The sequence below is a fragment of the Lacerta agilis genome, chromosome 1 (genome assembly GCF_009819535.1).
Source record: "Lacerta agilis isolate rLacAgi1 chromosome 1, rLacAgi1.pri, whole genome shotgun sequence".
NCBI classification, from domain to species: Eukaryota; Metazoa; Chordata; class Lepidosauria; order Squamata; family Lacertidae; genus Lacerta; species Lacerta agilis.
Genome location: NC_046312.1, coordinates 42,457,249 through 42,478,247, shown reverse-complemented (window position 1 = coordinate 42,478,247; position 20,999 = coordinate 42,457,249). Strand labels below are relative to the sequence as shown.

Here is a 20,999-nt window from a genome sequence, read left to right as displayed (position 1 = left end):
GCAATCTAGTTCAATGCTGTTGGTGGTGATGAAGGTCAGAGACTGTTATGCACCTATATTGGCAAATGTATAAAGTTACAATGCTCTGTTAGGAAGCAAATCTCATTAAACTCAATGGGATTTACTTCCAAGTAAATACGCTTAGGATTTGGCCATACGTTGTCTTTTACAGTGTTCTTACAGTGGGTTTGTTACTATATAGCTGTCCGGTAACTTAGTTGTCTAAGATTTGGCTTAGTAGTCAATTAAAGCATAGTTAGTGACTGCTTCTTTTGTCACCTTTTGTGTCTTATTGCAGAGGAAGAGCCTTTTTTACCTACAAGGCCATATGAAATAAGGAGCCACATGTACGTCCCAGCCGGAGAACTTGCCAATAAGCTCCGAGGGGCCTTGACTGATCGCTTTTCTGTTGCCCAATATCACAATTTTCTGAAGGGTTTTCAGATGCATAACTACTACTTGGAGAATGAAAATTTCAATAGATGGAAAGGTAAACAGGTGTATGTAGTTGTCTATTGAAGCCAATGTTCAGTATTAGAACACTTGCTTTCCATAATCAAGGACCCCTGTCTGAGAACATGGAGAGAGACTTCCAGACACAGTTGACGCTGACAGTATGAAACCAGATAGCTCGACTGGGTGCCTTCCATATGTTTTGGACCAAAATTTCTATTTTTCCTGACCGTCATCCATGCTGGCTGGGGATGATGAGAGTTGTAGTCCAGACTTCTCCAGACTCCAGATGTTTTAAATTATACTGACCAATGACTTAGTGTTTTGTTTTATTGGTTATATTTAAAGTGTTCTATTTTACAGTTTTATTTTGATGCCTATAAATGGAATTATTATTAATAATAATACTCAGAAGGTGGCAATGTACAAAATCCAATCTTTCTGGAATTTGATATTCCAAGAATTTAATAAAATAACAATAGAAAATTGGAAGTCAAACCAGAATTAGCTTTATTAAATATATTTCAAGACACCCATCTGGATTTACATAATAAAGAATTAAATAAGCCAGTAATTACAAGCAGTGAGATGCAACATAACCAGACACTGGAAAGACTTTTCTGGCACAACAATAGACAATTGGTATGAAGCAGTTTGGGAAACACCTCTTCTTGAGAGATTAACAAACAAACTGCAGTTGACACCTGGACAGATCAAGAAAGATGGTTTGGACCCCAGTGTGGTTAAATTTCATAACATACCCCAGTATTCCAGAAAAGGAGCAATCCCACCCCCCACCCCATCAGCATTTGGCTCGATCTTGTTGATCTAAATTAATAATAATAATAATAATAATTAATAAATACTCAGAACTAAGTCCCACTGAGTTCAATTTATTCCCAGGTAACTTGGTGTAGGTTTGCATCCTAAATTCATATACTGTACCTAGTAAGAAAGGACAAAGGTAGCAGGCTGTCTTCTGTGTTAGGAAGCTTTACCCACAAATATTTTGAGAGGTCAAAAGAGGGTTGGTGGAGTTCTATGATTCTGATAGGTTCCAAAGCCCATAGGACAGGCAACCTGGTTGGGCTACAATTCTCCACCACAGCCATTATGGAAAGCAGACCACACACTCTGCTCTAAGTGATATTTGAATTCTCCTCAATCCAATGCAATTTACTCCTAAGTAAGTGGCATATGACTGTAGCCATAATGTCATAGGTAAAAATGCCCTATGTATCCTAATTTAATTGGGTTCCAAATTAGGCAGAAATGTTCTTTTCTGATGGCAAAAATATATTTCCTTTGCAGCTACGGTGTTAGACGGATGCCCAAATCAACTAACAGAACATGAAGACTCTATAGGACTGGTGGACGCTGGATTTTTCATCAATACAAGTTGCCCACCACTTTTAAGGCCAGAGAGGAAAGTAGATGTCATTGTGCATCTGAGTTACAGTGCAGGCTCACAGACACTGGTAATAGGTTTTGTGTTGTTGTTTGTTTGTTTAAGCGATATATTTCATGTTTATGTGGAAACATTGCGACATATTGCCCAAGGTCTCCTCTCTAATTAAATGTCTGTAGCCAGAAGGCCACAGATTCCTCGCCTAACTATAAATCAGGGGTATCCTCCCAATATTGTTGGAATACAGTGCCTATCGCCCCTAACCATTGGGCATGTTGGTTGGAGCAGATGGAAGTTGGAGTCCAACATCTGGTGGGTACCAGCCTGGCAACTCCTGCTCTAAAATATCTGAATCTCACCTTGAGCACATTCTGGTGAGAACTTCTAAAAGACAATAATGTATTTATTTACCTATTTAACAGCAGCAGCAACAAAAATACATACCACTTGAATGTAATAAAACTGCTACAAGGTTTACAATAGCATAAAAGATATGGCTGATCACACATCTACCAACCTGCAGCAGTTTGTTTTTCTTTGAGTTGCAGCAAGTCTAAAACATTACCACATTTAAAAAAATATATATCTTAAATGCAAATTTCATTCTCCAGTAGGTAGTTAGATAGAAAACAATGACAAATGCAATGAAAGTAAATACATTCTGTTGATGGAAGTAAAATCTTATCAATGCAATTCCTGGGAATTCATCTCACATAAATTTACTGTAGTTTTCTGTGTATAAGACTAGGGTTTTTTTCCTTAAAAAGAATGTCAGAAATTGGGGGGCGTCTTATCCCCCATTTTCTTAAATCAGAGTCCCCTAAAATAGGGGGCGTCTTATACATGGGGGTGTCTTATAGATGGAAAAATACGGTAAGTCTGCTCCTCCTGTTTAAGTCATTAATTCCCAAGTTTAGATATTATTAATTTATAAGATCATGTGCCAAGGCTCTGTGACCCAGCAGTTCCCTGGGGGAAACAAATAACCACACTGGACAACAGCATGTTGGGTTGGGAGTTTGAGTAAGGCCACAGCTTCATTGGTTTCAGTAGTGAATGGTTTGGCATAGGCCTTGAGTAAAGCCATTGCTATTCCACTCCAGCACATCTGCTGGAAGTGCATTTAAGGGTAACCACATCTTGGAAGGGGTGCCTATGACCTACATCAAATAGGGATACCTGCTACCTGGGGTCTCTGTTGGAGGAGTGGTATGGCTCCAGCTCCCGCCTGGGCATTGGACAGAAGCCATTCCTCCTGGATCCTTTTGGATACTCTTTACCAAGGAGGGGCAGGCAGAGGCTGCAACCTCACCTCCATGCAATACCTAGGCTTACTCAATGCCTAACCATCACCCAAGCTGAAATCAGCTCGCTGCCAAACCACTCATGCCTGCAGCCAATCCCTGATACCTTCTACAATGTCATTTAGCCAGATTTTGTTGCCTCCTTTTTTGTTTAAATGAACCTGAACACCTTAGTATCATCAGCAAACCTGGCCACCTCACTGCTCACTCCTAACTCTAGATGGTTTATGAACAAGTTAAAAAGCAGGGACTCCGCTTTCTACTTCTACCATTCAATGAACTGTTCATTAATTCCTACCTTGGCTTCCTGGTTATCTGTATCTCAGTTTTCCACATAGACTTTTTTTAATGCTATATGATTGGGTTTCTTTCTTTCTTTCTTTCTTTCTTTCTTTCTTTCTTTCTTTCTTTCTTTCTTTCAAATATTTTATTAAAGTTTTCTTGGTTTACAAAGGTATGCACAATGTCTCTGTTTTCAAGTTACATTTTCCATAGGTCAGTTTCATTTGTTGAGATATTAGGGTTACATTAGGAAGAAAGGGGGGAGAGGTGGAGGGGGCCATGGTGGGTGGGGGTGAGATCAGGAGGCAATATTTCTATTTTGCTTAATGTATGTGTGGGTTTTTGTGTCAGCGTCATTTGTGCAGGTTCTCTTTGCAGTTTGCTTGTGTTCCTTTGGTGGTGAGAGAAATTGTGGTTGGCCTAGGGTGCTGTTGCTTGTTTGTGATTGGCTGTGTTGAACTTTGTTTTCATGTGTGAGTGGGGTGGGTGGGTGCTTTTGAATCTGGTTAGCCATGTTGATTCATATGCTTTTGGTGGATTCTTGTCATTGCCTTGTTGGGCTGTGTATGTGATGAAGGGGAGCCATACTAGGGTGAAGGTATCTTCTATTTGTCACCGTGTCAGTTTCAGTTTATCGGTTAATTTTTCTAGTAGGGCTATTTCCCATACTATTTGGTATCATTGGTCCATGCTTACCCCTGGCAGGTCTCTCCAGTGTCTGGCTATGATGTTTCTGGCTGCTGAGAGTAGGTGGGTTATGAGTTCTTTGTGATATGAGTGGGCATTATTGTCTTGGAATATGTTTAGTAGGGCCAGTTCTGGGGTGATTTCTAATACTTGCTTAGTTATTTTACATATTTCTTGTATAGCTGTTGTCCAGAATAGTTGGGTTTTGGGGCATTCCCACCACATGTGTATGTATGTGCCTGTGAAGGTGCACCCTCTCCAGCATTTTGGTGAGTTTCCTGGGTGTATTAGAGCTAGTTTTCTTGGTGTTAGGTACCACCTGTAGGTGAGTTTCAGAGTAAGTTCTCTCCTTCTCGTTGATATGGATTTAAAGGGGGGGTTTAGACCACATTCTGCTCCACTGAGTGGGGTTAATTTCATAGCCTATGCCGTCTTCCCATTGTTTTTTGATTATGTCTAGGGAGTTCGTGGGGTTTTGGAGTAGTATTTTGTATATTGCGGATACCATCCCTTTGCTGTGTTCCTTTGTTGTTATGAGGAGGTTTTCGAAGGTTGTCAGGGGCCTAGTTGCTGCTGATTTTACTGCTGGGTTGTTTAAGAGGGTGTGTAATTGGTGATGTGTTAACCAGGGCAATTGGGTGTCCTCAATTTTGTCTTGTATTTTTTGTGTTGACAAGGGTTTGTTATTTTTATAGAAGTTTGCCAGGCGATATAGGCCTTTGGTTTGCCAGGTTTTTATCTGGAGGTTTTATGCTGCGTGATGGAATAGTGGGTGGTGTGCCAGGGGACTTAGTGGGGTTGGGGTTGGGGACAGTTGGTCCATTTCTGTTTTCCATGCTTTAAGCATGGTCTGTGTGTACCTGTTGAGTGTTGTGGGCATTTTCCTTAGTTTGTTTGGAAGGAATGGGTATGCTGTGGTGCAGGTATTTTCAATTGTTTCACTCTCTGGATGTACCGGTACTCACTGTTTTGTCTCATCTTCTAGTATATACAGGATTATGTGGCGTATTTGGTTGGCAATGTAATATGCTTCTATGTTGGGGATTCCCCATCCTCCCTCTGAGGAGGGGAGGTGCAGATATTTGGGGCTTATTCTTGGTTTTTTGTGTGATAAGATAAATAAGTGTAGTTTTTTCTGCCATTTTCGGAGTTGGGTTGGGGGATCCAGATTGGGAAGGTTTGGAATAGGAAGGTTAGTTTTGGGAGGGTGATCATTTTGATCATGGCTATTTTGTCTGAGAGAGTGAAGTTCGTGTTGTTCCATCTCTTCAGGTCTTTGTTAATTTGCTGCCACAAGGGGTTGTAGTTGTGGAGGTATAATTTATTGAGGTTTCTGGTTATTTGTACCCCTAGGTATCTGAACTTGGTATGGCAAAGTTTTATCTTTGTGACATTAGCTAGTTCTTTTGGTGTGTGGGGAGGGGTGTTGAAGCACATAGCTTCCGACTTTGAAAAATTTACCTGTAGGCCTGATACCATTGCAAATATGTTGAGTTCTCTGATTAGGGAGGTTGCTGTGTTTATGGGGTCTGGTGTTGTGACCATTAGATCATCTGCAAAGAGCCCTAATTTGTAGATTTTGCCTTTTATTTCCACTTCCTTGATGTCTTGTCTCTTGTTTTAACTTCCATGTGAATGAAGCCCCTAGAGCAAGCTTGCAAGTACTATATCCAGCAAGGTATCCCATTTCCACATGTTGTCCTTACGGAAGAAGACAAGAAACATCTAAAGGAATGCTACTACTTTGATCAATCAGATGTCCTTGGTTGTCCAATCCTGGTTTTCTTCCCATTAGTGAATGATACCTTCCGATATTACAAAGCACCTGGTAAGTTATTGACAATAGCTAATAAGCCCCACCCCAAGTGTCAGTTATATCCAGTGCTGCCAAGCAATACAATTCCTGGAGGTGGGGAGATTTTTGCTGGACTTCCCCACTACCGAGAAATCCATTAATTCCTCTGAACTGAATTGTTACAATCTGTTATAAGCCATTGCGGGAATCATTTGATTGAAAGGCAGCGTATGAATCTTAAAAATAAAATATTTAAAATAAAATACCAAATCTCTGTGGTAACAACCCTGAAGTTTTAACCTCTGAATCTTGACTGACTACAACAAGCTCTAAGGCACTGGAATGGATCCAGGGTCTAGACTTAGTCATGCTTAAGAGCAGACCCACTGAAATCAATGATTTGTTTGTTTGTTTGTTTAGTCGTTTAGTCATGTCCGACTCTTCATGACCCCATGGACCAGAGCATGCCAGGCATTCCTGTCTTCCACTGACTCCCACAGTTTGGTCAAACTCATGTTGGTAGCTTCGAGAACACTGTCCAACCATCTCATCCTCTGTCATCCCCTTCTCCTTGTGCCCTCCATCTTTCCCAACATCAGGGTCTTTTCCAGAGAGTCTTCTCTTCCCATGAGGTAGCCAAAGTATTGGAGCCTCAGCTTCAGGATCTGTCCTTCCAGTGAGCACTCAGGGCTGATTTCCTTCAGAATGGATAGGTTTGATCTTCTTGCAGTCCATGGGACTCTCAAGAGTCTCCCTCCAGCACCATAATTCAAAAGCATCAATTCTTCGTTGATCAGCCATCTTTATGGTCCAGCTCTCACTTCCATACTTCCACTACAGGGAAAACCATAGCTTTAACTATACGAACCTTTGTCGGCAAGGTGATGTCTCTGCTTTTTAAGATGCTGTCTAGGTATGTCATCGCTTTTCTCCCAAGAAGCAGGCGTCTTTTAATTTCGTGACTGCTGTCACCATCTGCAGTGATCATGGAACCCAAGAAAGTAAAATCTCTCACTGCCTCCATTTCTTCCCCTTCTATTTGCCAGGATGTGATGGGACCAGTGACCATGATCTTAGTTTTTTTAATGTTGAGCTTCAGACCATATTTTGCACTCTCCTCTTTCACCCTAATTAAGTGGTTCTTTAATTCCTCCTCACTTTCTGCCATCAAAGTTATGTCATCTGCATATCTGAGGTTGTTGATATTTCTTCCGACAATCTTAATTCCGGCTTGGAATTCATCCAGTCCAGCCTTTTGCATGATGAATTCTGCATATAAGTTAAATAAGCAGGGAGACAATATACAGCCTTGTTGCACTCCTTTCCCAATTTTGAACCAACAATTTGTTCCATATCCAGTTCTAACTGTAGCTTCTTGTCCCACATAGAGATTTCAATGATACTTAAGTTAGTAATTCCCATTGATTAAAATAAAAGCCCTCTAAGCATGACTAAGTATTTTGCTTCTTCTGTTCATGCTTTAGCATGGTCAGAATAAGATTGTGCCAACAAATACTAATCCAGCCTTGAGTGTATGTTCTTATAATTACATTGATATTGTGCATTATTTAATATGCTTTATTAACTTCATTATATTATATACACTCAACTACTTTGAGACCCTCTTAAGTATAAAGAGATATCCAAGCCTGATAAATCAAATCAAAATAGGGCATTAAAATTGTGGTAGATTTTAAAAAAAAAAAAAAACAAAATTGTAAATGAACCATTCTAAGAACGTTCTTATTCTGAAATAAGCCAAATATCTAACCATTAATAACTCACCATTTCTTTATCCTAGGCGAGAAACGCAATGGTGAAGCAGAGATGGCTGCAGGAGATGTTGATGTTTCCACCTGGAAGACACCATACTCTACTTACTGCCTCAGATACAGCGATGAAAATTTTGACAAGCTAGTAAACCTGAGCGAATACAACATCTTGAATAATGAGCACCTGATTCTGCAGGCTTTGCATGCTGCTGTGGAACGGAAAAGGCGACACTGATGGGGACAGTATAGATTGACTGGGGAGCTTGTGGGGAAGGCAGAAGATAAAGTAATTGTTGGCTACAATTACTGATTAATCTGATGGCTTCAGTGGAATTTATTTCATCTCTCTTATGATGATTGTTTCATATTTCAGCAGGGGCATGGCAAGCTACAAAGGCCCACTTCTGGATATATTTAATAAAAAATTGGGGAAAAGCAGTGTATTTTAAGAATGCATGTTCTGTCTACTAAACACACATACAATTCTATGGCAGAATGATCAACACAGGTCACAATTTGTTGCACACATACAAACCTACATCTGTAAAGCAAAGGGAAAGGGTTGTTTTAATAGTTTATAAGAATGCCAACATATTTTTCAACTCTGAATACCAACCATGAAGGAAATGTGCAGAGACCAAGGGACAAGAAGGACACATTAGTTATTAGTTAGGTGAAGAAACTTCATGGAATCATAGAACTTGTGGTTTTTTAGCCCTGTGAGATGTGGTAATTAGGTGGGGATGTTGACAGTATCAGTTTTCAGAAAGAAGAGGAACACCTACACGATACCATCCCTCTTACTTCAGCAGCCCAGCTTGGGGGTGGGGGGGGTGGAATCTGCTTCTATGAAGCTATTGGCTTAATGCATTCATCTTCATCTAAAACTGAAAGAAAGCCTAAGTAAATGGGTTTACATATGCTCACCCTCCCTCAATGTTAGTTTAGACCTGGGACAAATACCTGCCTTTTGCTTGGGTCGGGGGGTCCCCAAACTGTGGTCTGCAGATGAACTTCATTTCAGGTGGTCCACAGCACATGGGGAAAATACATATATTTAAAAAAACCAAACATCATCTAGGATAGTGTGTTACAGTTGATTCAACAGTCCACCAAGACCCTCAGCGAATTTCAAGTGGTCCATGGTTGGGGGGGGGGGGAAGGTTGGGAGTCACTGGCTTATGCTACTATGTAAGGGCTATGTAAATAATATCACAATAAACAACGGGTGGTATTCATCAAGTGAGTGTCGTCAGCAGAAGGCCTTCTCCTCCCCCATGCAACCATAATTGGCTTGAGGGGTCAGGAGAACCCCTAGAATAGTGAACATGGGAAAAAGAGGGGAACATTGTTCCATTTGGCAAGCTTACACAGATGGAATAATTACGGTAGTAGAAAAGGACATTGAATTCTTCCTAACAGATGTTACTACATAATTTGTGGCCCTACAAATCTTGATGCTATTTATTAATGCATGCACTGCTTAATGCCAAAATAAGCAATTCACAATTATAAAAAACAAATTGCAGAAGCGCTGGAATATAAACAACCATAATTAAAGTACACAAACATGCAATAAAACAGTCCCATTAAAACAACACAGTAATTAAAAGAGGCGACTCTGGTCAAGAGATGAAGGGAATGCCTATGTAAACAGGTGTGTCTTCGAAAGCTGGAAGAATGCCATGCAGGAAGTGCATCCCATAATGCCAGCACTGCCAGCAAAGAGACCCATCCCTGTGTTTCCACAAGCCAATAATCATTGGGTTTTTGCAAGACTGACCAGGTTCCGTTTGCTGAACTTGATGTAGCACTCAGCATACAGAACATAGCATTCGACACCAGCTGCAGCCTCCAGACCAGCTATATCAGAGGCCCCACATATAGAGCAAATTACAGTAGTTACCAGTGCATGTGTCACAGTGGCAAAACTATCTCTGTCCAGAAAGGGTGTAGTTGATTTGCCAGCTGAAGCTGGTAATAGGCTCTCTTGGCTCTGGAGACCACCAAGTCCTTTGAAGACAAAGAAGGTTTCAAGAGCAATGCAAAACTACATACCTATTGCTTCAGAGGGAATGAAACCCCATCTAGAACAAGCAAAATCCCCACTTCTTGAACCTTGTTGTTGTTGTTGTTGTTGTTCAGTCGTGTCCGACTCTTCGTGACCCCATGGACCAGAGCACGCCAGGCACGCCTATCCTTCACTGCCTCTCGTAGTTTGGCCAGGCACGCCTATCCTTCACTGCCTCTCGTAGTTTGGCCAAACTCATGTTAGTACATGAGTCTTGAACCTTACCTCCCAGCATCTCTGTCTTAGCAGGGTTCAGCCTCAGTTTATTGACCCTATGCAGGTCTCTGCTGCATCCAAAAAAGTATTCACCTTGTGCCTAACACTGGAGACAAATCTGTTCCCCTAACAGCAGTGATTTCACAATGTATCTGCAACACAAATATCATTGTGCCACTACTGCAGCACAGTCACAAAATGATTGCACAATAAAGTGATACACTGTGTCCCACAGTTTTTCAGAATCATGCTGCAATAATTAGTTTTTCAGGAAGTAAATTTGGGAAAGCAAAGGGAAACTTTCAGGAAGTAAATTTGTATCATGTAAGACATTTGCTGTGGCAAAACAGACAACAGAGGGCATACTTCTCAGTATGAACCTGACACAACTTCCCAGGCTGTGTTCCTTCCACCTCTCCGATCTAAATAAAAGCGCAAGCATAAAAGTTATTCCCCCATTCTTAACAACTCCAATTATTTCCAAATACTGTACCCATTTTAAACAGTGATTCCACTGTGTTTCCCCAGGATGACTATCAATTGTTGCTCAGAGGTTAATTTCGCTATCCTTGTCTGATTTTGGATTTCTCACATAGAGACTTTCCTATACACTGGACCCAAGAGACCATTTCTCACCCTACAGCCAGTACAGGAAATATGCCTCTCCCTGGCAGAGAAGGTCCTATGGCTTCTTAGTGATATAAACATTTCAGTGACTCACAAAGTCACCCTTTTTGCTTTGAAGGCCAAAAATATCAGAAAGAAGACCCTGGACAATATAGCATTGAACTGTAAGGGAGAGATCCAAATAGAGACTATTATTTGTGGCATGTCATCCCTTTAAAGGGAAAGGGAAAGGTACCCCTGACTGTTAGGTCCAGTCGCGGACGACTCTAGGGTTGCGGCGCTCATCTCGCTCTATAGGCCAAGGGAGCCGGAATTTGTCCACAGACAGCTTCCGGGTCATGTAAGCAGCATGACAAAGCTGCTTCTGGTGAACCAGAGCAGCGCACGGAAATGCCGTTTACCTTCCCACCAGAGCGGTACCTATTTATCTACTTGCACTTCGATGTGCTTTCAAACTGCTAGGTTGGCAGGAGCAGGGACCGAATAATGGGAGCTCACCCCGTCCTGGGGATTCAAACCGCCGACCTTCTGATCGGAAAGCCCTGCACCCGCGTACCTGTGGTCAATGGCTAGTACATTTTTAAAACTACCTAGAGACTTCCCCTGCTGGCAAAGTATTGGAATATGTTAGGGAAGAAGATGGTGCAAAATTATGTTCTCTCATTCCTAGCCATGCAACACAGTATATTAAGAAGCCCTGCTCTTAGCTGTGCCCTTGTCCACAATTATATAGATTTGGAAATGACTGCAATATTTTTAGACAGTGTCTCATGTACTTTGATTGCAGTATCACTTCAGAACAGTCACTAGTAAGGCAATGCTGGGATACATTTTAGCAAAGGCTGCTAAACCAGCCTAGGGATTAGTAGGTGCTGCGTCATTAATGATTTCTGGAACTGGAACTTCTTCAGGATGAATGAGATGATACCTGTCCACTATTGCAAAGTACATAGGCACACAACTCTGGAATTAACCTAGGTTGAGAAGTAGGCAGCTGTAAGCACAAAGCTCAGTTTAAGGTCCTGAATGAACATGCAGAATCGATCATCATTCCCCAGAGTAGTAGACAATTGGATTTATATTCCGGTGCAAAAGTGATGTCATAGGTGATCATGGCTTGTGAAAATTTAATAGAAAGTCCCAAATGGGATCTTCAGAGGCATACAGGTGCTACCTTCTGTGTCTTTCATAGAATCATAGAATTGGAGAGTTGGAAAGGACCACGAGTGTCATCTAGTCCAAATCCCTGCAATGAAGGAATATTTTGCTCAGCGTGCGGCTCAAACTCACAATCCTGAGATTAAGAGTCTCGTGCTCTACCAACTGACCTATCCCAGCTGAGTACTATCCCTGCTAGCTCAAATTAAAATATAGGTGAGCTGGACATGATGTGACAGGATGGCAGTGGCTGTCAGGCATTATCCAGACGCTCACAGCGGTGGCGTGAAAGGCAGGATGCTGAAATGTCGGGCAGGGCTCTGAGGGGGGGGGAACAGACAGATATTTGAAGGATTTATAGCTACAGAGCAGGGCAAGTGAAACAAAGAAACTTGGGGAGAAAACGTCAGATTGCAAGGTGATATAAGGTTAAAGGTTAAAGGTAAGGAAACAAGTTAGGAGAGAGTGATGGAGAAGCATGAAGGGGTGGAAGGAAACCACTATGTACCTTAGGGGCTGTGGGTAGAAAGAGCTACAAGATGGAAAACAGGGTAGCTTGCAGCTCCTGTGATGAGAAGGGTACCTAATCCCAAATGGTGAAGGTCTTACCAGGTGATCTCTGATAAGAAGAGACAACCTGGGGCTCTAATGATCCTGTGGACCTTATGGAGCACGGACTACAATTCAGCCTGCATCATTCTGATTTTCCTATAGTAATTACCTCTAGGCACCCCTTAGGGTACTTTCCAGGCTCTCCCTATTTGGGGGTGGGAGCAGGGGTGCAAACTTTAATAAAATATTGTGGGGGCCCAGGTAAGCCCCACCCCACACATCATTTGAATGGGAATACCCATTAACTACGGTATGTGGGGGCCTGGACCCCTCAAATATTTTATTGTGAAGGGCCGAAACCTCCATACTCACTTGGAGTTGGTTCCTATGGGTGGGAGTCAATCACATACTGGTAAACTTAGTTTGTACAGTTAAAGTTTATGGGGAAGTCTTGTGCAGCAAATTCAATTCCCCCAAAGATTTGCCTTTTTGAAATAAAGGAAATCAGCTGGGAAATGCAGTGGAAAGTGTGACAAAACACTCTGATACAGCATTGTCCAGCTGCCTGGGGTGGGGGGATCAGGATGAATAAACAGAAGCACCTTGAGTCAAAACTACAAGCAAACACAGCAGTTACGTAAATGAAATATACTCGGAGTCCAATGTGACTTTCATGCTCTTTATTCAGCTCATAGTAGTGAGGAATGCAGTTCCCCCAAAACGTTTGCTTTATATACACTATTTACACAATGGGCCCCACATGATTGGCTAATTCCGGGATACTCCTGTATGCCAATCGGAATGCGGATTCACTTCCACCTGGAGCTGGATTGGGTGGCTCCTGCAGACCAATCAGACTGCTGCAATCTCAATCCTATTGTTCTGGGACCAGTCAGACTGCTGCAATCTCAATCCTATTGTTCTAGGACCAATCAGACTGGTGCATTTTGGATCCTATTCAACTCAGTACATAACAGTAAAACAGCAATTAAGGTAAAAATAAGTTGCACCAAGTCTGATTTTAGAAATCTCCAGGTATGCCTACTGGTACTGTGGCTCGGGCACAACTGAAAACAAAATAAGTGATGTGATTTTAACCGGGTTTTGTGTTTCAAAGTCACATCAACCTGTGATGCACTTCCATACACAGATAATTTAGCTGGAGGCAAAACACATTGTGAAAATTAAGGCAATTCATGCACCAGAGCCATCCATTCATATAGAGAGATGGCTCTGTGGGGTACATGCTGGCCTGAGCCATCTCTCCCTTCTCCATTCTGTGTCTAAACTCTCCCTTCCAATTCCTGTGACCCGGGACGACTTTGTTATAGCCACTCTTTTCAAATTAGCTTTTAAAACTAAGCTGTAATTGCAATTGATTGCATGTTTGGAGAACACACTAAGATTATGTCTCTATTGTGGTATTTGAGGTGCCCAAAACTCGTTATACAGGTATTATCAGATGAATCTGAAGCATGTGATTCCTCTAATTTTGAAGTTATTGTGCATGCAGAAGTGAAACTCAGATTGGGACATCATCTTCCACACACTCAGTTCTTTGGTCTTGTGATCTGAATGATTAACAAACCCTACTTCTCTTGCATCCCTAGCTAACAGTTTCATGTGGAATTTGCCAACTGCCCAGTCTTCTAATGTACACCTATTTGTTCTTACATCCTCCTCACTCTAATAGCTCCTAGTCAACCAGGAGGTAGGTGTGTTTCAGTTAATTACATCTTTTCTTGCCAGCAATGCATATTATCCTGCTAGAAAATCTGTAACATAAAATACTGCTACTGGAAGGGATTTTTTAATTTTTATTTTGTTTTTATAAAATACAGAATAGAACAGGAACAAAAATCTTCAAAACTCAATCAATTTGTTTCAACGATACATTCTTCTCTCTATGACAAAAACATCGCCTCTTATCTAGTGGAGATTCTTTCCAGGGGAAGTGGGAAAGGCCATTCTTCCCAGTCTAACCTTCCCCTTGCATCCTTTGATACCACCTGCTACACTGGAAGGATCTCCAACCTACAGGGATGGTGGGTGGGTTGGGGGAAGGCTATAGGGAAAAAGCGGAATATCACTTCTCCCACCATGCCCACTGCTCAGAACTTCCAGTGGGTTATGAACATCATATTTTAGAAGCCTCCAAGGGCCTTCTGGTGGTTCCCTCACTGTGAGAAGGAGAACCAGGCAGAGGGCCTTCTCAGTAGTGGCCCCTGCCCTGTGTAATGCCCTCTCATCAGATGTCAAGGAAATAAACAACTATCTGTCTTTTAGAAGACATTTGAAGGCAACCCTGTTTAGAGAGGTTTTTAATGTTTGATGTTTTGTTGTGTTTTTAATATTCTGTTGGGAGCCACCCAGAATGGCTGGGGAAACCCAGCCAGATGGGAAGGGTATAAATAATAAATTATTATCTTTATAAGACTGAAATTAAGAGATTCCCTCCTCCTGCCTGGCACATGCATACAGATACTTTGACATGGAAAGATGACCACCCATCAAGGGAGATCCATGCATAGAGCCAAGTGAGGTGGCAGGTGTGCATTTATAGCATCTCCACATGAATTATAATGCTCAGCCTTCCAGACCCAGCTGCTCGGAGCCAGTATGGCATAGTGGTTAGAGAGTCAGAATAGGATCTAGGGTTCAAATCCTCACTCCACCATGGAGTTCACTGGGGAGCCTTGAACCACTTGCCAACTCTCAGTCTAGCTTACCTCACAGGGTTGTTGTAAGGGTGATATGGAGACGGAGAGAGCCACTTATACCGCCTTGAGCTTCTTGGAGGAAAGGTGACATATAAGAGACATGCAATAATAAATAATTATAATTAAATAAATAGGGCAGCCAATTTAACCCGGGAGATCCAAATCTGTGTTAGGAAAAAACATGCATATTGTATTTCAAAAGAAAACTGGAGGGTGGAGGGAGATGCAATAGCATAGTTTAGAAGGAAAAGGAACACCAGTTCTTAGCAACTTCGTAGCACCAGCTCCAGCACATTTAAAGACACTTTACTCTGACGCTTGTTCCGCATAACAACGTAACAAAGGAGGTGGGAGGGGATTTTTATTTTTCTGAAACGAGAGGGGGTGTGGCTCTGAATCACTTTTGAAATAGGTGTTTATCCACCTCTGCTGGTTTAAAGCCTGAAAAATGTGTGTGAATGTTTACAGCCTTATCCTTGGCTTCATCGAGAACATTTAGCCTGCACAAACTTGCACGGAGAACAATAATGGAAGCATGTGGAAGTTTATCAAATCTGGTAAGCATCATGGGTACTCCGGTTCAGATAGGCGAAGCAAAAAGCAGGTCGTGTATGTTCTTTTCTTTCATTATAAAACTGTGGTGCGTTTGCTGCTGTTTGTTAGCATATACACACTACAAAATGGCATTGGTTTTGTACCAATTCACTTGGGAACAACAGCAGGAGAAGCCTGTTGTGCTCGCATCCTCCTGCAGGGTGTTCTATAGGCAGCATGTTTCATTATGGGATGCTGGTCTTTGGTACGATTCAGCAGGGCTCTTCTTATGGCTGAAGATTCTGTTCCATGATCCTCTCCCTGCCCCCCAGATTACAGTTTGCAAAATTCCTTAGGGGACAGAAAATGATGATTCAACCAAATCATGCTTTAAGTCTCAAGGTATTTCACAGTGAAGATGCTTGTTTTTTTTATTTTGGTTCTTTTGTCTTAGTGCTTTTTTATTGTATTTTCTTTGAATAGTGGGGCAGCTGCTCAGCTCAATCAGGAGAACACGAGGCTCTTAATCTCAGGGTTGTGGGTTTGAGCCCTTTGATGTGCAAAAAGATTATTGTATTGGAGGAGGTGGAACAGGTGACCCTCGTGGTCCCTTCCAAATGAATGATTCTGAGATTTTGTTATCTTTAAAGTCATTAGCAGTCTAGGCATTGTGTGTGAAAGGGTGGGATACAAATTATAAATAAATAAGGATGGGGGGGGTTGTTGTTTTTTTGTCTCTTGATGATCAGGATAGAAAGGATGTAAAGTATTGGCTTTGCATGTGGCATTTAAACTGCTAAATGGTTTGAGCCTAGGATGCCAGAAGCAGGATCTCTTCTGTGTAGACCATTCTAGCTTTGAGATCTTTTTTCTAGGTGACATCAGAAACAAGAAAAAATCAAAGGCTGCTTTCTAGAACATTTTAAAAGAATGGGGAGGAGAAAGACTACATACATTTAAAGCACTCCTGCAAGGAGTAGCGAGGGGGGCAGGGGGGCAGGCCACCCCGGGCAGTGCCCTGGGGTGTGGGTGACACTTGGGGTGGGGGGAACCGCCCCCCGCGATTGGCGGCTGCTTTCCTTTAGTATTATTATTATTATTATTATTATTATTATTATTATTATTATTATTAAAGGGCTTTTCTCCCCGCTGCGAGGGCGGAGCTGCCAGGCAGCCAGTGAGGAGGAGGGGTGTCACGCTTGTCACAAGGGTGACACCCCATCCTCGCTGGCCCGCCCCGCCCTTCGCGCCTGTGGGCGGCTCCGCCCAGCAGCGAGGAGAAAAGCCCTTTTAAAAAAGGAAAAGTCAAGGCAAGCAGGTATTGGTCAGGTATTGCAAGGAAGTCAATTTGAGCTTAACATTACAAGTGGCTTCCTAACAGTAAAAGCCGTCCAGCAGTGGAACAGACTGGGGACATGGCTTGAAGCTGGAAGGTATCCTATATTGAGAGGATTGGCCTGGATGACTTCCAGGGTCCCTTCAAATCTATGATTCACCCCCAGAGTTGTAGACAAAACTATGCCCAGACCATTCACTGTTCAAGATAACTCACAACCAAAGCCCCACTTCCTTGCATTGGTGTACATACATGCTCTCAGAACAAAGAGAACGAGACCATTAATGTTTATAATATTGTATTCTAAAATTAGCCAGAGACGGGGCAATTGTATGCTTCCCCCAGTAGCCATTAAGCACACTTTAATAGTCGTCTATGGTTTTTGCCTGCTCGGTTCTTCTTTCCTCACCACTTTGATTCCCTGCTTTCAATTCACATTTTCATGTTGACTTTTGTACACTATTTACATGCAGGTAGAAACATCACCTTGTTGTCTGCTTAGCGTAAGAGTGATCAGAGCAAGGAATCTCCGGCGAGCAGATACCCGTAGGTAGCTTTCCTATTCCATTGTGGTGGGCTGGAATGCAATGAGACTATGGTGCCCAATAAGGCTTTAACAGGCCAGTCTTTTACTGAAAAAGAAAAGGCAATTACCCTGACCCTTGGCCATGCTGGCTGGGGCTGATGGGAGCTGGAGTCCAACAACGTTCAGACAGCCACTGCCTCCTCATCCCTGTGTTGGAATATCGATACTGGACATTTCACTTAATATGATGTTGTGAATTTTAAAAGTCTACAAATTCTAATTAACTAAATCTGCATGCTGCACTTTAAATAATCAGGGGTAATAGGAGCTGTAATACATGGAAGGAAGCAGAAGTCCCAGGAAAGGAAGAATGGATACAGAAACTTATGGAATATGCAGAAATGGCGAATAAGAAATCAAGAAATCAAAGAATAATGGCGAAGAATAAGAAATCAAGATAACAAACTTTTTATAAAAGAATGGAAATGGTTTATTGAATATTTGCAGATAAATTGTAAACAGATAAAAACATTAGCAGGATTACATATTGTAATAACCTGCAGTTTGATAAGAGTGTATATTTACAGTAGCAGGTGGGTAGCCGTGTTGGTCTGCCATAGTCGAAACAAAATGTTTCAGTATATCTGAAGAAGTGTGCATGCACACGAAAGCTCATACCAAGAACAAACACAGTTGGTCTCTAAGGTGCTACTGAAAAGAATTTTCTATTTTGTTTCGACTATTTACAGTAGATAATTAAATGAGCAAGTTAAATGAATTTGGATATGCAGAAGATATTAAAAAATAAATTTAAGGAATCGCAGAAAGGGGGGGAAGGAAGTCAAATTTTGAAATGTTAAATGGACTGTTAAATTAATGAAATGTATAAATTTGAAAAGTATAAATAAAAAACTATAATAAAGGAGTTGTAATACAGTGGCATCTGGAAGGCCACAGAATCCCTACCCGTGTTCAAACGGAGAATTTTTTGAAAGGATATTTGCCAACATTGGGTATGAATTAATTCTGTACAGATATCAGCTCAACGCACAAAGTGATATATATACCTGTTAAAAATAGTTGCAAGGTATGTTGTATCAGCTATCACACAGTTAAAGTGATACTTTCTCTCCCAACAGTAAGCCATACTGATTGCTATCTGACCCTCTGGCTGCCAACGGCTTCTTCTGAAAGGTTCCAGACAAAGACTGTTCAAAATTCTAAAGACCCAGTCTGGAATGAAACTTTCCATTTTATGGTCCAGAGCAAAGTGAAGGTCAGAAACTGATGGTCACTCCTTGTTGGTATATCATAATCTCACTGAAAGTGATTTCTTGTGAATTTGAAACATGCCTTGATTTTTAGAAGCTACAATAGATCACCAGCTCACAGAACTGAGCAGTAGAGCTCCGATGTTAGTGTCATGACACAACTTGGCACAATAGGGCAGTTGAAGAAGAAGAAGAGTTTGGATTTGATATCCCGCTTTTCACTACCCGAAGGAGTCTCAAAGCGGCTAACATTCTCCTTTCCCTTCCTCCCCCACAACAAACACTCTGTGAGGTGAGTGGGGCTGAGAGACTTCAGAGAAGTGTGACTAGCCCAAGGTCACCCAGCAGCTGCATGTGGAGGAGTGCAGAAACGAACCCGGTTCCCCAGATTACGAGTCTGCCGCTCTTAACCACTACACCAAACTGGCTCTCTAACCACTACACCAACTTAACCACTACACCAACTGGTTGGTGTTGCTATTCCTGTTGTGGCTTTGCGCTGATTCTAATATATGCATACAGTCTTCAACAAATCCTATTGTATGCAAATGATTGCTTCTTTGAAAGAATCATCAGCCTTCTCCCTAATGTGTGAGTTTTCCATGTGCAGGGAAATTTGGATGCATGGATGATTTCAGATGAGCAGTCGCTCACACACATAGGCTTGTATAAATATGTGAATTTGCTTCTGGGACTGAATTTACTTTGACAGTAGCCCTAAACAGTGGTGGAGCTTCATGCTCGGGCACCGGGGGGCAGAGAGCAGGCAGGGGCGGGGCTGGCGTGCATCCCAGGGGCATGGCAACCATCTGCAGGGGCGTGACGGTGTCCTCGGGACGTGGCGCAACGCCCGCAGATGTGTGGCGCATGTTCTGGGGGCGTGGCACCACAAGGGGCAGCCGCAATGGCACCCCATGGGGATCGCGTTGCCAGGGGCAGTGTGTCCCCCCCCCACACACACTCCTCTTCCTCCACCAGTGGCCCTAAAGAAGATCCCATAAGTACTTATCCAGATTATGCATACAGCTGGTTTAACATTTAAAATGCTTTATCCCACGCACTGGCTACATGCATGAAATTTCTACACAACGTCATCATACATCATTAGTGCAAGACTGTTGCATATGAATGGGCTGAGTCAGTGCATAGGGAGATTCCACCTTACATGATTGCCACCTCATTTAGAACAGTCCTTAGATATGCCATACGTCAAGTGGGGAAGGCATGGGTCAGCAGTTTCCCAAGGTCCTAAGACCACAGAAGCAATGAAGCTGTTGGTGGAATACATGCCTATTTTTGAAAGAGCAGGGAATTGAAGGCTCCATGCCTAATTTATATTCCCAGTTTTCCAACTCTTTTCTAAATTGAACAGCCCTAATATTTTTGTTCTCTTCTTGCATGGAATTCCATGCCATTGTAAAATGTTTTCCTTTTCGGTCTGGGGTATACAGAACTGTAGAAAAGCTGTACAGTTCTTTTAGTTTTTACTTATAGGTCTTTTCTCTCCTATCAGAACATACTGGAGCTGAGTGTCTTCGATGAGGATGTCTGCCAAGATGAACAACTTTTCACTATTCGCTTTGATATAGCTAGACTCCCACTAAATGAAAAAGTACTCTTGTACTTTAGCTCCAATCCAAAGGTCTGTATAAGCAGAAAGAATGTTTAACAGGGCAATCCTATGCATGTTCACTCAGAAGTTCAATAAAAAAAATTACTCACCAATAAGTGAGTATTCTTGAAGCTACTAACATGAGTTTGGCCAAACTAACATGAGTTTGGCCAAACTGCGGGAGGCAGTGAAGGATAGGCGTGCCTGGCGTGCTCTGGTCCATGGGGTCACGAAGAGTCGGACACGACTGAACGACTGAACAACAACAAGTGGGTTTAGCCCAATGAGAGAGTAAGTATTATTATTCAGTGGAACTTGTTTCTGAGTAAACATGTTTAAGATTGTACTGTGATATGAATAGTATTTGTTGCCTGAAATGTCTAATTTCCAGAATTCACAATCTTGATAGGTAATTAAGTAAAATAAGACTTAGCTCTAATGTGTGTACAGTGGTACCTCGGGTTAAGAACTTAATTCGTTCTGGAGGTCCATTCTTAACCTGAAACTGTTCTTAACCTGAAGCACCACTTTAGCTAATGGGGCCTCCTGCTGCCACTGCGCCGCCAGAGCACAATTTCTGTTCTTATCCTGAAGCAAAGTTCTTAACCTGAAGTGTTATTTCTGGGTTAGCGGAGTATGTGACCTGAAGCGTATGTAACCTGAGGCACCACTGTA

General features: G+C 42.1%; 2 protein-coding genes across 2 annotated transcripts in view; both read left to right on the top strand.

Moving 5' to 3' along the window:
- The window catches only part of LOC117061550 (cytosolic phospholipase A2 epsilon-like), a 54,666-nt gene extending 46,481 nt beyond the window's left edge, over positions 1-8,185 (top strand). Inside the window, exons 17-20 of the mRNA XM_033174422.1 lie at positions 299-490; positions 1,765-1,931; positions 5,776-5,962; positions 7,731-8,185. Of these exons, the coding sequence (XP_033030313.1) occupies positions 299-490; positions 1,765-1,931; positions 5,776-5,962; positions 7,731-7,936 (752 nt within the window). The 3' untranslated portion in view covers positions 7,937-8,185. The remainder of the gene's footprint in view (positions 1-298; positions 491-1,764; positions 1,932-5,775; positions 5,963-7,730) is intronic.
- Positions 8,186-15,572: 7,387 nt separating this feature from the next.
- The window catches only part of LOC117061543 (cytosolic phospholipase A2 epsilon-like), a 29,437-nt gene continuing 24,010 nt past the window's right edge, over positions 15,573-20,999 (top strand). Inside the window, exons 1-4 of the mRNA XM_033174409.1 lie at positions 15,573-15,602; positions 17,389-17,461; positions 18,581-18,717; positions 20,226-20,354. Coding sequence (XP_033030300.1) covers positions 15,573-15,602; positions 17,389-17,461; positions 18,581-18,717; positions 20,226-20,354 — 369 coding nt within the window. The remainder of the gene's footprint in view (positions 15,603-17,388; positions 17,462-18,580; positions 18,718-20,225; positions 20,355-20,999) is intronic.